The sequence below is a fragment of the Erpetoichthys calabaricus genome, chromosome 18 (genome assembly GCF_900747795.2).
Source record: "Erpetoichthys calabaricus chromosome 18, fErpCal1.3, whole genome shotgun sequence".
Classification (NCBI taxonomy): Eukaryota; Metazoa; Chordata; class Cladistia; order Polypteriformes; family Polypteridae; genus Erpetoichthys; species Erpetoichthys calabaricus.
The window spans coordinates 13,148,066-13,164,220 of NC_041411.2; the positions used below are offsets into that span (position 1 = coordinate 13,148,066).

The window sequence follows — 16,155 nt, forward strand, 5'->3', positions numbered from 1 at the left end:
ACGTAGACTGTACACTGCTAATGGACCTTTACGACGACATCATCCGGGTCCTCCCGCGCGAGCGCAGCTGTTCTCTCCCCCCCCTTCCAGCCAGTCCTACCGCGCGGCTAAGCAGTTGCACGAGAGACTCGTCGAAGGAGAAGAGGAGGCGGGTGGTGGAGGCTCGTCGACGAGGACTTTCATTCGGTTCGGTGTTTTAAAAAAAAATAGATTATGGGGGTAAGACAATGCGTTTGAACAACACTATGTGGTGGGCGGATAGCTAAGAGTTGATTTTCAACGATTTAGAAGAAATGTTATCTGGGGTGCCTTGGTGATGGAGAAGATGGCGTCGCGTCAGCCATGTCGGGAAGCTTTGTGTTTGGAGCTTACCCTGTACTTTAAAACAGAATAAAAACATTCTGCCTTCTATCCTTTTAAGATTCGTGATGGATTTTAAGGTTGAGTGAATAAACTAAGATGCGTGTAATGTAAATAATGTGTATACATTTACTATTTTATATAACAGCTAATAAAACCCGTTTTTAGATTAAATATGGATTTGTAACGTGAATATATAGTCGTTTCTCAACAACTACACCGCACACGTATTTTTTCTAAGTGTTCGTCGTGAACTTTAATGTTTCTTTTTCCAGAGGGAGTGATCGCTTAATGATACCGCAGAGCATGTCGGGATTTTTGGGTTTTGGAAGCCTAAATTTATATGTGATATTTGAGGAAGAAATTTCCATCCAGTCAAGACACGTAAAAAAGAGCATTTATTATTTTGACTATAATTTCGTCCTATATAAGTAATTTATTGTATTACGATGTTTGGATGTATTACTGAAAAGGTGATTTGTTCTTGACACAATTGTTAGTAATTGTTTTATGGTATTTGGACATATTACTGAACAGGCGATCGCTTTCTGTTTATTTGCCGCAATTTTTAGTAATTGTATTATGATATTTGGACATATTACAGATCAGATGATCGCCTTAGTTTTATTTGCCGAAGTTGTTTACTATTTAACAACTTGTGGAAGTGTCGGTCGTTGTAGATGTAAGGTGTTGCAATTACATCATACAAAAGTTTTTATAAGTAAACATAGGTGTACTTAACATTTTAGTAATTCCATTTTATTTGAATGAGAATGGGGTTACAGACAAGTTTTCACACAAAGATTTATGAAGTTTTTTTTCACATGGTTTATGTAGACAGTAGGACTTCAGGGGACCTTCAAAACTACACCTTGTTTTTTGGGAATAAGTGGTTAGTATTGGTGAGCATTGGTGGGCTGCCCCACCTGATCTTGTCAAATTTTTGATATTCTAAAGTCTTTAATTTGCTTTTCTTTCTGTTTTAATGAACAAAGGCAAGTGATACGGATCAAGAGGCAACACCAGTAAAAAAGCCTTCTCCAGATGTTGAGAAAAAGAAAGATGGTAATGATTCTTCTAAATCTCCCCGATGTTCAAAACATCACCACCCTTCAAGATCTCGGTCACGTTCCCGTTCAAAAGACCGAAAAAGAAAGCTAAGTATGTGTTTTTAATGTATAGCTGTATTTGTCTGAAAGGTCAAATAATGCTTTGGGCTTATATATATATATATAGCTTATATATATTTGAAAATGAGTGAGTTTAATTATTGCTTGCTGTTTTCAAAAATCTTTCAACTAATATGATTGAAATTCCTTATTTGTCAAAATGTAATTTGTGAATGATACTAAAGACTATGAATTATATCTTAAGATGGTGAGGGTGGTACACTAGTTAACACTGCTGTGACAAAGTTCATGGACACTAGGTTAAAGTATTGTTTGCATTATTGTGATATTTGCACTTTCTTAGTTTCTGCATATTCAGTTTATTTTTACTAAGTGCATCCCAACGTGTAAGCCCACTCTGAAATTGCAAACATAATGTAACAAATGAAGTCTAGTATGATTAAACAGGCATCATACGATATATATAAATATATTTATAGGGTGACCAAGTCCATATTGAAAGTAATCTGACTTTAGCCACGTTCGGAAAGGGCATAATACAATTGGCAGCAGCAGGTTTGTTATGAGAAGATGTTTAAATGTAGGCCCCCATTTTGTGGTTCCTCCTATCATTCAAAATCGGCCCCACATTTTGTAGCTCCTCCTACCTAGTCCCAAGCCATAAACCATGCAGGTGTGCTGAAATGTGCCATGTAGTGGATTGGTATCTTGTTTCTTCTTTTATAGCCTCATATTGCTAGAAAAGGATTTTGCTTTTGTCATTGTAAAATGGTACTTGTGTACTAAATGGATGGTGTAGCAGTAAATTGAAGAGGGGAGGTTGCATAAGGTTTCCCCCTACCCATTGTAGTGCTGGGGTCCGTGGGGGAGGTTTCACTGCCGACCCTTTAGTACACAAGTACCAATAAACTTAAGTTTGTTTGTCGTGTGCATTGAAATTCCTAAATTTCCCCTCAGAATAGTGATCGCGATACAGTGCCAATATGAAGACATCCACACTAACATAAAAAATTCATAATATGCAACATGTATATACAAGAGCAGACATAGTATACTGTGTATTATTTTTACTGAGTGACATTAATTTTCAGTGCCACCTTTTTCATTACTTTAGCATCTTTAACTAAGCAGGTAATGCACCAGGATGTTCTGCATCCAGTGAGGATGGACTCCGTCATGCACCTTTAGAAGTTTAAAAAAAATGCATAATATTTAGAAGTTAGTTACTAAAAACAGTTGGTAGTAGAGGTGTTGGTGAGCCCTTTTGACACAAGCTGAAGTGTGTTGTGATGACTGCCCTTTGTTAGTGATGGTTACAGATTTAAAGCTGTTCACCCACTCGGCAGTACAGTGTATCCCCTTCGTTATAGATGGGACTGTGTGTTGCTTTCTAATGGTTAGAATTCTTCAATTAAAGCAAGAGTGTTAAATATATATTGTGTCCTTTTAAAAAAAAAAAAAAAAAACACGTAAGTTGAGTGGTAATACTATATGAATAGGGTTCTCACAATACCAACATTTCGAACTTTGATATACTAAGAAAAGTACTGAAATTAGTTACCATTTTTGATTACCAATCCAGTATATTATGTAACACAATAAAAAGCTTAAATAAATTGCTGTTCTGTTTCCATTCAAATCTTTACATTGTTGAAAACAATAGAAATATGCAGTCATTAAATACATATAGTTCAAGTAGTGCAGCATTTAATAAAATGTAAGAGCAAAGTTTTGTAAAACAATAAAAGTTAAAGTGAAGTTAAAGTTTTAAGTAAATTTAAATTTGGCCACCAATTGTTTTACATTGATAAAAACTAACACTGTTACTGAAGTAGCAATGATATAAATGCAATTAAATGTTAATTGATAAAGTATTCCAATCTTTTGTAAACAATATAAATAAAGATTTAAAACAAGCATTAAGTAATGTTCAAGGAAAAAGAACACTTGTGGTCTTTTGTAAACATTTGTTCAGAAAAGTAACACAAACGAACCATTATCACAAATTTTTTGTTTAAATCAATGACTTTGTAACTTAATTTTTTTTTTAAACAATAAAGATGAGCATATCAATGAGTTCTTAGGTAGAGCATGCTTTTGTTCGGCTGCAAGTGAGCCCTGACATAGTAAATAAACACAGCTGGAAGTATATGAGCACAAAGGAGTCATGTCACTGTTCATGCAGTTGAGCACTGAAAAGGTATAGTGACTTGCATTATATAGCATTTGTGATGAAATGTAATTTTAAAATCACACATGGTAAAAGAAAGTAATGTGTAACAGCAGCACAATTTGCGGTCAATGTTTAAAAATCAAGAGTGAAGGAGCCCCAATACTGGGTCACAGGTATAAGTAATTGCAGACATCTGTCTTAATGTGTTAAATGTGTAACTGAGTCCAAAAATGTTTTAACCTGTAGGAAAGCAAATCAATGTCACATCCTTCAAACATGATAGTTTATAGGTTTGTACTTTTTATATAATTTAGAAATATGATACCCAACTCTTTGTATTAACTGGCTTTGTCCGTCGTTTAAGCAGAGCTGGTCAACCTAGCCTAATTAAGTGAGCTGTTGTTTCTCAGTTTCTATGTTTTGGGGCCAATGTAGAAATAGAAAAACTAACTGGTACATTTTTATTCAATATACTAAGTAGTTATATAGGGATTTTTTTTCATTCTACTTATCTAAATATTCTAGTTATTTATTACATACTAATTAGTAGGTCTGACGCTGAAGTAGTTGCAGCCTATCATCATTCAGTGTTATTTGCCTGGGTATCTGCTTGTTTTTAATTGTCAATATTAGGCTTCAGTGAAGGAAGCAAACTAAATAGAAAGCAGGCAAAATAATAGGAAAATGTCAAAGTTAAGCATTTAAAGCTATAGCAACAACAGAATTCTTTCTATATGGTTTTCTGAATGCACAATAAGAGGAGAGAAAAACGACTAAATGACTTCAGTTGTTATCACTCATTGTGAATCTAATGTGACCAAAAACATGGGGTCCACAGGACTGAGTTTGGGACCCGCTGGTGTTTTGTTTTATAGTGTCATTATAGTTATACCTACAGGGTACAGGAAATATAAAATTTATTTTAATCTGAAGGGTTTAGGAAAAAATTGTTACAATGGGTGTGTAATGGCTCAGGCATATTTATTTATCTATGTTCCTGCTAAATTCAGTCTGAAATGTAGTAGTTTTCATTTTAAAGCAATACTATCTAGTTTTGCGCCTCAGAAATATTACTAGACCTGGTCATTCTGTAGTGTAAATCACAAAGGTGAGTAGATCTCCAAAGTTAACTGTTGTGTTGAATATTATTGTATATTGCAAGACCTGAAAAAATATACAAAACCTATAAAATCACCAATGAAGTACCCCATCTTGGCAGTCACATGTACTGAGACACACATCAGAGGGTTTTGCTGTGGAGGAAAATGCTGAGAAATGCTGGGGATTAGATCTGGCCAGTCAAGAAGCAATGTTTAGAAAAAAAAACACACAGGACTGAAATGCAGGATTTGTGTGTATTTTAAGTTTTTGTATGAAGAAACAATTTTTAAGTTGAGGAAAGTGATTCGCTGGGTATTGAGCTGCAACAGATAACAGTGACTTTGAGAGAGCCTAAGAAGATTACAGATTTAATTGGTGGCAAGAAAAGTGGGATTGTATACCGGTAAAAAGATGCATTTTTACCATAAATCTTTGTCTACGCTCGCGATCAACAAATGTCCTACCTGGCCAGTTGCGAAGCTGAGGTTATAGTTGTTCATTACCATATACATGATTATAGTAAATTTTAGAGGAAAGTAAATGTTTTTCATTCCTTTTTTGTTTTCAGTTGACAAGAAGCACAAAAGAAGTCGCAGCAGAAGCAAAGAGGTAATTAACATTTTATAGACTTAAGGGTTGTAAAACAAAATCAGTCTTTTTTGTCTTATTGTGTGTGTGTTCTAAATACAATACATATTTAGTAGTTTGAAAATATATGGTAAGTACCAAGAAAACAAAATCAATTGGTACATGTTATCAAATAAGATTATGGAGTTACATGGAAAAAGCATGAATGCAAACAACACCTTGACATGAAGGTAAAGTTTGTTTTTTGTTTATAGCCACTTTTCACATAATGTCTGCTAAATATGTAAGATTGATTCATTATTTAGTTATCGGTTAAGTTTGTTAATATTGGAGCGTTTTTCTTTTAAAAAGTTACTTCTGTGCTTAGATCACATGATAACATTTCTATAATAAATCATACTCAGCGTGCTAATGCACGAAGAGACACAGTGAACTGAAGACGCTGCAGACTCAGATAGCAAAATTTTATGCCTACTTCCTGAAAAGGTAACTATCAGTCATTCAAACTCATTTGCCTTTTTAGCACTATTTTCATTTATTTTTGAAATTAACATTGTACTGGTAAAGTAATTCCAGCCCTTAAATTCTTTCAGCCTTTGGGTTATCTTACCTCAAAAATTGTTTCATACGACAGTTTGGGTGTACTGTGTGGTGTTGTCTTTTCCCCTATTAAGTTCCAACAGCAAATTTTTTGGGAGGGGGGTGGGTTGTGATACTAAATGTTATGCTTTGATCAAGAAAACGTGCATGTGTTAATTGACCTAGGTTAATTGGCAACTGTAAATTTGACCAGATGGTCTGTATGTATGTATGTATGTATGTATGTATATATATGTAAGTGGCCTGTATGGGGGTTGTGGGGGAGAGATTTCTGCCTTGCTTCCAATGCCCCTGGGATAAGCTCCAAGCTCTGGTCCCTTTGTATTAGATTAAGAAGATTTGAGAATTTTGCCACATGAACAGATGTAGATATGAACAAGGACACAAAACCTTCTGCTGTCACTCTTGATGATTATTTGTGACAACTGTTAAAAATAGTTTAGTTGAAAAGAGCAAAATATTAATTGGTGAAAGTTGCAATTAATTTTTTCAGGTAGGCAAGAGCTGTTTATTTCACTGTAACTTCAGCTGTGATTTGACTTTGTTTATATACTTTGTATTCAACATTTAATCATTTAAAAAGGTACTCATAAGCAGTTTTCACATTAGACATGAACAACTAATGAATTCTTCATTGTTTGTAATTGCTCTTTTTGCAGTGTAAATGCACAAAATGTTTTTTTATACCACAATTATGTGTAATAATAAAGTACATACACTGAGCCTATTTTTTTGGTGGCATCATTACTGCTGCTGCAAGCATACATGGTATAGATTCTCTCTAAATAGTGTGTGTTTGGATCAGTTTTTTTGTTTGTGTGCATGTCCCCCAAATGCTGCATATGTTTAGGCATTTGGCTCCAAGTTTTACTTGGGTGCATGAGTGTGTAGCCAAAAGTGTCCTGCATTAGATTAGTGTCCTGTGCAAATTAAGTTTCTAAAATGAGGCCTGATTATCAAGAGTTAGTTTACCATTCCTTGTGTCCCTCCAACTGAAAAAAGCAGGGTAATGTTAGTCTCAGATTTTTTTAATTAAATGTGTTATTGAACTGTGTTCAGTTGTCCTTAAAGATACTGTTAGTAAGGGAAATGTACAGAGTTTACATACACTTTGAAAAAAACAAATCACTGTGAAGAAGGTATTGGAACACTGAAGTGACTGATGTTGCTTCTCTACTTGCCTTCGTTTTTGTCTCAACTCTCATACTAACTCTTTTTGTTGCACTATTTTCCTGAAAGAACCAACTTCTTCTTAAAACAGGCACGAAGAAAAGATTTGGAGGAAAAAGCGTGCAAATCACACAAGTCTGAAGACCAGAATGATAGGGAGCAGTCCATAGATAAAGGACGTGAGAGACTGCATTCAGAAAATGGAGAGGACAGACCACGAAGGAAAGAGAAGAAATCATCTCGTGGTAGAAGTTTTTCCAGGTCACGGTCAAGAGAAAGGCAAGTAGATTTACAACTGCATATTCTGTTTTAATTACATGTGTAAAAGTGGCATAGAAAACCTGTCTCATAACTCCAGCATGTCTTAGCATGTTTCGAGTTTGCAAATGTCAGCAAGTTTTTCTCGGGATGCATGTTGATGGGCATGTTAAATTGGTCTAGTGACTGTGGTGGACTGGACTTGTATTTAATTGAGGTTTGGCTCCTGGCTTGAGCTTCCATTTGTTGATATGGCTTTCTGCTCTTTGACCCTCAGTTGTTCAAGACACACAGGTAGATGGATGTATGAGTAGGTAGGTACCATCAGTATGCAACTAAACACAAGTAACCTAGAAAGTAAATGACTGGGTTTGTTATTTACTATTCATATCCTCATGAAAGTTGTAAAATTTCAAACAGTGCTGTGTACAAGGATAAGTTACTTACCTTGAAGTAATTGTTAAAATAGTTACTTATTACAGAATGGCGTGGAATTCTTTGAATGGGGTCTAAGGCTTTGAGTTGGTGGTAGTTTCTTTGGAGATGCCCCACAAGTAGTGGTGTGAAGGCTTTTTTATTTTGGAAAAGTGTACACTGTATGTGTACAGTTTTGTAAAGCTTGATTTTATTTTCTTTGTTTAGTTTTACATAGGCTAGTTAGGGTATTGTGGTGGGCACAAAGCCTGATGATTATTGTAAGAAAGGGAATAATAGGATAATTGTAGAACAGGAACCTAGTGAGAGAAAGCTGGGGACATAACAAAAATAGACACTCAGGAAACCAAAGCATTTGAAACCAAAAACGTAATCTGGTTCAAGGGTCTACTTGTTTTGAAGCTATCTATAAAAGTTTTGTTTATCTAGTCAAGGGATAAAGTTACGTAAGAGTTGTTGCCACTTTTATATAATCTCTTCTGTGTTTGTAATTGATGTGACAACTGTAGTCATAGAATTAAAAGTCTAAATGTCTATAAAGGTTCCTAAAGTGGAATATACACATTTTACCTTCTTGCATGCTGTACAGTATATGGTGTAATGAGTTGTAAAGAGTGTACTTTCATTTATAGTTAAAAAAAATTTTCTTTTTTTTTCTTTCAGACGATACCGCAGTAGAAGCAGAGACAGAAAAAGGTCACGGTCTAGAAGTAAGGATAGAAGATCCAGAAGTCGAGACAGAAAACGGCGTGCCCGGTCACGCTCCAGGTCACGATCTAAACACAGACATCGGAGCAGAAGTAGAAGTAAAAGCAGGTATTGTCACAATTTTTTATATATATATATATATTGTGATTTATTTTTACTTAATATTAAAAGAACTTCTTTTTGCATTGCAGAGAGAGAAAAAAGAGAAGTGAAAAAGTTCGCAGATATAGTAGAAGTCGAAGTAGGTCAGTAAGTCCACCAGCTTTTAGGGGCCGAAATACTGCCATGGATGCTCAAGAAGCTCTGGCTCGAAGGTAGTGTATAATTTATGCTGTGTATTAGGAGAGATTAAACTGTTTTGTTATATCTTTAAGTTTTACATTTGAATTTTTAAAGTTAGTAACATTTAGATATGTTTTTATAGATTGGAAAGAGCCAAGAAATTGCAAGAACAAAAAGAAAAGGAAATGTTGGAAAAACAAAAACAACAAGAGATAGCTGCAGGTAATTCAGATGGTAAAGTAAATTAATACATTTTTTGTCTTTTTTTCTTTTGTTTTTTTGTTGTTTTTTAGCAAACTACATTCATGTTTCAATCTTTATTTGCACTTTAGGTTCAGCCTTTACACTTTAAAAAAAGGAAGGACTTTGTTTTAAACTTCTTGGATCAACACCGGATCTTTTACATCACAGAAAACATGAACATTTCTCAAAACGTGATTATGTTGCAGGGCACTTAATTGTTTTGACATAGTTTTGATATAGGGTGATGATTAGAATTGATTTATGCATTGAATCTACCTTTTTACCCCAGATATTTGCATTGCTATTGTAAATCTCAGTGATTTATTGAGATGTTTCAGTAATGATCCCACTTCCTTATCCATGGATGGGAATTCCAGGCAGTTAAACTTGACATCAAGATAAATCAAATTGACTTACATTTTGTTTCTTAAAAACAATTAATTAATAATATAAAATATATTGACATGAGAGACAGGAATGCAAGACAAGTGAGACCGTTATAGATTTCACCCAGAAGAGACTGCTTGTTTGGAAGTTTTCTGAAGTCTTTGGATTTTTACAGGCCTGTTAGTGTTTCTTTTTTGATATTTGAGCTTGCTCTAATGCACTGTTATGTGTAAAAGGGCTTTTGATTAGTAAATGCAAGTAAGAATTTCAGTGTACTCTGTACTTGTGGTAACAGAGTTTTTTTTTTTTTTCATCAGTTGAAATCAAGTTTACCTGACAGTTAAATCATGAGCTTACTGCATAGTACCAAACATGAGAAAGCTGATGTTTAGCTGTGTTCTCTTGACATTGGAAATTCCTTCAATTCCAGGTCATTAAAGGAAAAGTGCTGTGTGAGGTTGATTGTTGTGCTTCAAGAGAAGAGCTTTGCTTGTGCTGAAGAGCATGGCTTGTCTTTGCCATGCGTACATAGTGTGGTGTAGTTTTCCTCGGCTTACCTTGAGTGTTGAGAAGTGTCCAGCTGCAGTCAGGTCAGTTTTAGGCCTTGGATAGATCTGAGCACTTCAGACACTATGAGGTCCATAAATTGAGGCTCCCTTCTGGAGCCATTCCCCTGTTTCACTGGTTAACTGACGCCTATGTTACACGCCCCTCATGACGATTTCAATTCCTTTATATTAAACTTGTAAACTATCAAGGTCTCTCGGTTCTGCATCTGAAGCAATTGTTTTGGTGTCCTATATTAGAAAGAAATTGAACAAAAAATCTTAACATTTTGTATTTTATAGTATACGTTTTATATCTGCATTTGCCATGTCTCATTCATGATACTGCACTTTTTAATATGTTAGTTATATGCTGCACTCAATGGAGTAGTGGCTCTGTGGCTAAGGATCTACACTGATAATCAGAAGGCTGACCCCCATATAAAAATGGGAAATGCTAAGGAAAAAGAAAAAATTATATGCTGCACTCCACTTTGATTAACACTACATATTCATATAGACTCTGAATCAAATAAATCCTATCCTTTATGTAAACAGACAAAATATGCAATACTACGCGCAGGATGTTTAGGAGCTATTTAGAGTATTGTCTTTGTGGTCCTATCTGTGTTATATCATTAGTACTGTATTATTGATGTACAAAATTTTAATATTTATATTAACAATGCATTAATTGTGGTGGAGTTTATACTCGAGAGGAATGACGCACCCTCAGAAGCACAAAGAGGCATAAAGTAGTAGTCTGAGTTGCCCAGCTTAAGGCCTTCTCCGTTAGCCGAACAGCTCTATGTACACATTGGGGATGGCTCGCAGCAAGTACGAAGAGACGTTTATTATATTAGTATGACAGTTTATCCTGGTGAAGCTTTTTTTTTATTTATAAATATTTTTTTGCAAACGCATTCAGTTTGCCACCATTACTATAATTGTACATTTAGCACAAAAGTATATTGCTAACACAAAGGTGGGGGTGTGGAAAGTGGGTGGAGTCAAGAGATGCTGCTGACAGGGGTGTCTTACGGACCTCGGAATGTCTCAGGTTGCTGAATCTGTCCAAGGCCTAAAACTATCCTGACTGCAGCTGGACTCTATTGTGAGCATTGGGCTTCTTAACATGTCACAGGGAGAAGCATATTTCTTCCAGTAGGTGCTTTAATTCCCTTAATGATAAATTGATTTGTCTCTCAGAAGGGCTTCAGTCACTGCAACAGATCTTAAGCTTAGACAAGGATCTCACACTTTCTCTTGGTGTTTAAAAAGGCAGCAGAGTGCTGGAACATACAGGGTACATTTGGCTTCTCCACAAGGATAGACATGTTTGTTTCTTGCGCTTGGCTCTTTAGAGATTGGATTGATTTAGTAAATGATTTGATGTATCAAATTTTCGTGACTGTCAAACAAAATAATGCCTCTTTTGGCAATTTACAAAGTGCCAAATAAATAATAAAAACAGTGTATTTAGAGAGGATTTAGAGCTTTTCATATTAGACTTGTTACTCATTAACTCTTGGAATGTGATAGGAAATTTAAAATCAAATAACATTCCATACAAGTTAAATTTTACAAAACTAGGTTTGAAACAAATCAACCCCTGAAATAGAATAATTCAGATTAGACAGTTTACTATAATAGAAACTGGTGAGAGAATCCTGGTCTGTCCTCCTGTATTATTTAATGTATGCTTTGTTTTGGTCTGTGGTTCAGGTTCATATTTAGAGTCACACATACAACACATAGCTACTCTTAAGCACTGAGATTAGCAATTAGTCTTGTATGGATCATATTTTGAAACTTCTGGATTCTTTCTTTGTTTCCCAAATGACACTTCAGTTGCACTCCAGGGACACCCACAATCAAGGTTGAAAATTGGCATTATAATACTAGACCGTGACCTTTCATCATTGAACATATGTATAGCTTATATGCAAGAATGTGACTGTGGGATATGCTTAATTATGTATGATTTTAGTTGTCATCGTGTGTGAAAATCTAAAAATATCACTCAATTTCCAGGCAAGAAATCATCTTTGCACAGGATTTCATAAATTTTGTTTTGAAATCGAGTCTTATTTAAACTTTGCTGCTTGCTTTTTTCTGTAATTTTATTTCATTCATGTTTTTTCTTATCTCATCATTTGAGTCAGAACAGATGACTCATCCCCACAGGAGTCTTGCAAATGCATAAAACAAATTACCTTAAAATTAAACAGCAAGCCATAGCTTTGCTTATGCCCAACCTCAGACTTGTTTCTTGGACCGTCCTGTCCTAGCCACAATCTTTGGTCAAGTTATGTTCTTTGAGTTTATGGTATTCTACCATTCACATTCTTACAGTTGTTTGTATGTTGTTTTAATTTGTTTTTGTCTTGTTCCTGTGTATCCAGATTAATTTTCATATAAAACTAAACCACTTAAAATATTTTGTTTTATAGTTGCTGCTACTGGTGGATCAGTTATTAATGTGGCAGCACTCCTTGCATCTGGAACACAAGTTACACCTCAGATAGCAATGGCAGCACAGATGGCTGCTTTACAGGCTAAAACCCTGGCAGAGACTGGAATAGCAGTTCCCAGTTATTACAATCCTGCAGCAGTTAATCCAATGAAGTTTGCTGAACAAGAGAAGAAGAGAAAAATGCTGTGGCAAGGCAAAAAAGAAGGGGTAATTTTATTTTTTTTAACTGTAATGTACAGTATTATGTTGAAATACTTGTTTTTATGTTAAATATTTAAAACAAAGTGATTACAATTTACCAATGACAGGTATTCACTTCATAGATAAATCTAACTTTAGTATGCATAAGAGATGGAAGATTACATCTAAATCTCCCAAGTCCAGTTTTGAGTTTCTATATCCCTAGGGGGAGGCGCTTATCATTGCACTGTAAATGCAGAGAAAACTACTAGACTAATCATAGGAGTACCTATGATTGTTACTTACAATGGAGAGGGAATATGTAATAGATACCAGATTTCTATTTTTAATTGGTTTCAACCAAAGGCATAGTGTGGAGCTACTGGTTTGTGTAAAATTTCACATAAATGATCAAGTACATCTCTTCAGAAATACTGTAATTTGTTTCTACCTTGCACCTGATTTAGTTTTGTTGATTGCTAACTTGTTTGCAAAGAACACTTTTTATTTTCTTTGTTATACAGTAATCCCTCGCTATATCGCGCTTCGCCTTTCGCGGCTTCACTCCATCGCGGATTTTATACGTAAGCATATTTAAATATATATCGCGGATTTTTCGCTGCTTCGCGGGTTTCTGCGGACAATGGGTCTTTTAATTTCTGGTACATGCTTCCTCAGTTGGTTTGCCCAGTTGATTTCATACAAGGGACGCTATTGGCAGATGGCTGAGAAGCTACCCAGCTTATTTTTCTCTTTCTTTTGCGCTGACTTTCTCTGATCCTGCCGTAGGGGGATTGAGCAGGGGGGCTGTTCGCACACCTAGACGATACGGACGCTCGTCTAAAAATGCTGAAAGATTATCTTCACGTTGCTATCTTTTGTGCAGCTGCTTCCTGAAACGACATGCTGCACGGTGCTTCGCATACTTAAAAGCTCGAAGGGCACGTATTGATTTGTGCTTGAAAAACAAACTCTGTCTCTGTCTCTCTCTCTCTCTGCCTGCTCCTGACGGAGGGGGTGTGAGCTGCCGCCTTCAACAGCTTTGTGCTGCGGTGCTTCGCATACTTAAGCCAAACAGCCCTATTGATTTGTTTGCTTTTCTCTCTATCTCTGTGACAGTCACTGCTCCTGACACGCACTCCTTTGAAGAGGAAGATATGTTTGCATTCTTTTAATTGTGAGACGGAACTGTCATCTCTGTCTTGTCATGGAGCACAGTTTAAACTTTTGAAAAAGAGACAAATGTTTGTTTGCAGTGTTTGAATAACGTTCCTGTCACTCTACAACCTCCTGTGTTTCTGCGCAAATCTGTGACCCAAGCATGACAATATAAAAATAACCATATAAACATATGGTTTCTACTTTGCGGATTTTCTTATTTCGCGGGTGGCTCTGGAACGCAACCCCCACGATGGAGGAGGGATTACTGTATTAATAAATTGCAATCCTTTTCTCTATTTCATTTTACTTCAGTACAAAGGTGAACATTTTAAAATTAGTTAAACTAATTTAGTGTGCACTGTCACTTAGTGATTGTTTGTTTTCAGACTATGTTCTCAGGGACCCTATGTAGCTACATGTTTTTGTTCCAACCAGTTTTGTTTTTGTTGACCCATTTAATCTCTGATTTAAGTTAATTAGCTGGTCTGGCATTCTGTTATTCTGTAACTCATAAGTTTGATTTTTTTTCCTTCATTTACAAGAAATTTTAGAAGAATTGTTGTAAGTGCTTCGCTTTTGTTTAAATTTTTGCCTTTTTTCTGTGTAAATTATTCCCTATGTTGCCATCTAGTATTGATAATTACCACATTCCCATTAGTAAATAATGTATTAAATATCAAGAACTCCAGAAAAAGCAGAATGAAATCTTTTTAAATAAACCTGTAGGGTCACCAGGGTTTGCTATAAGAGTCTGTTTTGTGTCCTGGCTTCAAAAGCAATCATTAAAAGATGCTGAATCACCCCTGCTGACGAAATTAGTTCTTTGTGAAATAGAGTCCAATTTTTGAACATTTGACTTTTTTTTCCTTATTATTTGATAAGATTGGTGTATATCAAAATTTTTGGAAAGGAGAAAAAACATGTTTTTGACACTTCTGGATAGAGTTTTGCATATTTCCGTGGGTATTTCTTCCACATGACAAAAGTAATTACTCACCATACCTGTCATGGCTTTGCATCCTATGTTGTTCAGTTTGGCACCTACTACTTGTGGATCTCCACTGTCTAATCAGTTTAGAAAACAGATGGAGTTAGGCATCTACACAAGCACTAGTAATAGTTACCATAAGCAAGTATTTTAAATAATATGTAATGTACTGTATATACCTTTGAATACTTTAACTGATTAGACTATTTACAATTAAATTAACTCTTTAAAATCCTGTCAATCCTATATTCTTGAGCAGGACAAGTCTCAAACAGCAGAGCTGTGGGAAAAATTGAACTTTGGAAACAAGGACCAAAATGTTAAATTCCGAAAACTCATGGGCATTAAAGTAAGCTATTAGATTTTGTGCTTTCTGTTTTTGGAGTGTTCATGTATAATTTCTTTGTAATTAGAGTAAATGTGTACAGTTGTCACTCAGTGAAAATGTCTTGTTAGCCCATTTTCATTGGTTTATTTTCCTAAGTTGAGCAGTAGTGTCCTTTGCTTCAACAATCTGCATTCTCACATAACTAACATTTGCTTAGTTTTCTATTTGTAGTCTCTCCTGTAATCAATATTTCAGTGTTTTAAGGTTTTTCATTTCTTGTTTTTTCATGTGTATGCAGGGAGAAGAAGAAGGTGGAGCTCCAAGCACAGTTGATGATGAAAGCTTAAAAACTCTTAAGCAGCAAGAAGAGGTTTTTAGAAATTTAGATGTACAATATGAAATGGCACGCTCACAAACACACACACAAAGAGGAATGGGGCTGGGTTTTTCCTCTTCAATGAGAGGAATGGATACTATTTAATAGTTTCATCTGCCTTTTTAATTTAATAGCTCTTCGACATTGCTGGATATTTTTGTAACAGCTTTGTGTTCTTATGTAAAGTCCCTGTTTACTGAAAAGCTAGTAGTCTAGCTTGCATGGTTGTTGCATTTGATATGTAATTTATTAAAAGTTAAACCATATTAAAAATTCATTTGTAAATACAGTTTAGTCAGTGATACTATTTTGCTTTAGCAATCTGGGTCTCCACATGACATGCAGTGGTTTTATAATATACCATGTCAAAAGGATAGCAAGCAGCAAAACATTGGTTTTCCTTTTTTTGTACTAAAACCTGTATATATTTTCTTTGTTGAGACATGAATGGAATATTAAATAGATGTATAGTAAAATGGTTCATTCAGAGTTACGTTTGAACTGCCATGTGGCACATTTATCCAGTCTGGGGTCTTCTGGGTAATAAAACACATTATTTTTTCTTACTGTGTTTATCTCGAGTGTTTTTTTTATTTTATTTTTTTCTTTTCTAAATTTGTACTTACAACTGTCTTGATAATCCAGTTTAATTAATGCAAATCAGAA

The 16,155-nt window shown here is 35.2% G+C and overlaps 1 protein-coding gene across 1 annotated transcript; it reads left to right on the top strand.

The window, feature by feature from the left end:
• Window positions 1-72: 72 nt before the first annotated feature.
• rsrc2 (arginine/serine-rich coiled-coil 2) lies at window positions 73-16,055 on the top strand. The gene is made up of 10 exons (XM_028825380.2): window positions 73-219; window positions 1,356-1,521; window positions 5,333-5,373; window positions 7,214-7,401; window positions 8,479-8,631; window positions 8,715-8,837; window positions 8,948-9,027; window positions 12,434-12,663; window positions 15,045-15,134; window positions 15,412-16,055. The coding sequence occupies exons 1-10, from the start codon at window positions 214-216 to the stop codon at window positions 15,592-15,594; spliced, it is 1,260 nt and encodes a 419-aa protein (XP_028681213.2). The 5' UTR covers window positions 73-213; the 3' UTR covers window positions 15,595-16,055.
• Window positions 16,056-16,155: the final 100 nt, after the last annotated feature.

Coding starts and splice junctions, on each gene's coding strand:
- rsrc2 (XM_028825380.2), top strand. Junction 8,632..8,714: donor AGAAGTAGAAGTAAAAGCAG/GTATTGTCACAA, acceptor TTTGCATTGCAG/AGAGAGAAAAAAGAGAAGTG. Junction 8,838..8,947: donor CAAGAAGCTCTGGCTCGAAG/GTAGTGTATAAT, acceptor ATGTTTTTATAG/ATTGGAAAGAGCCAAGAAAT.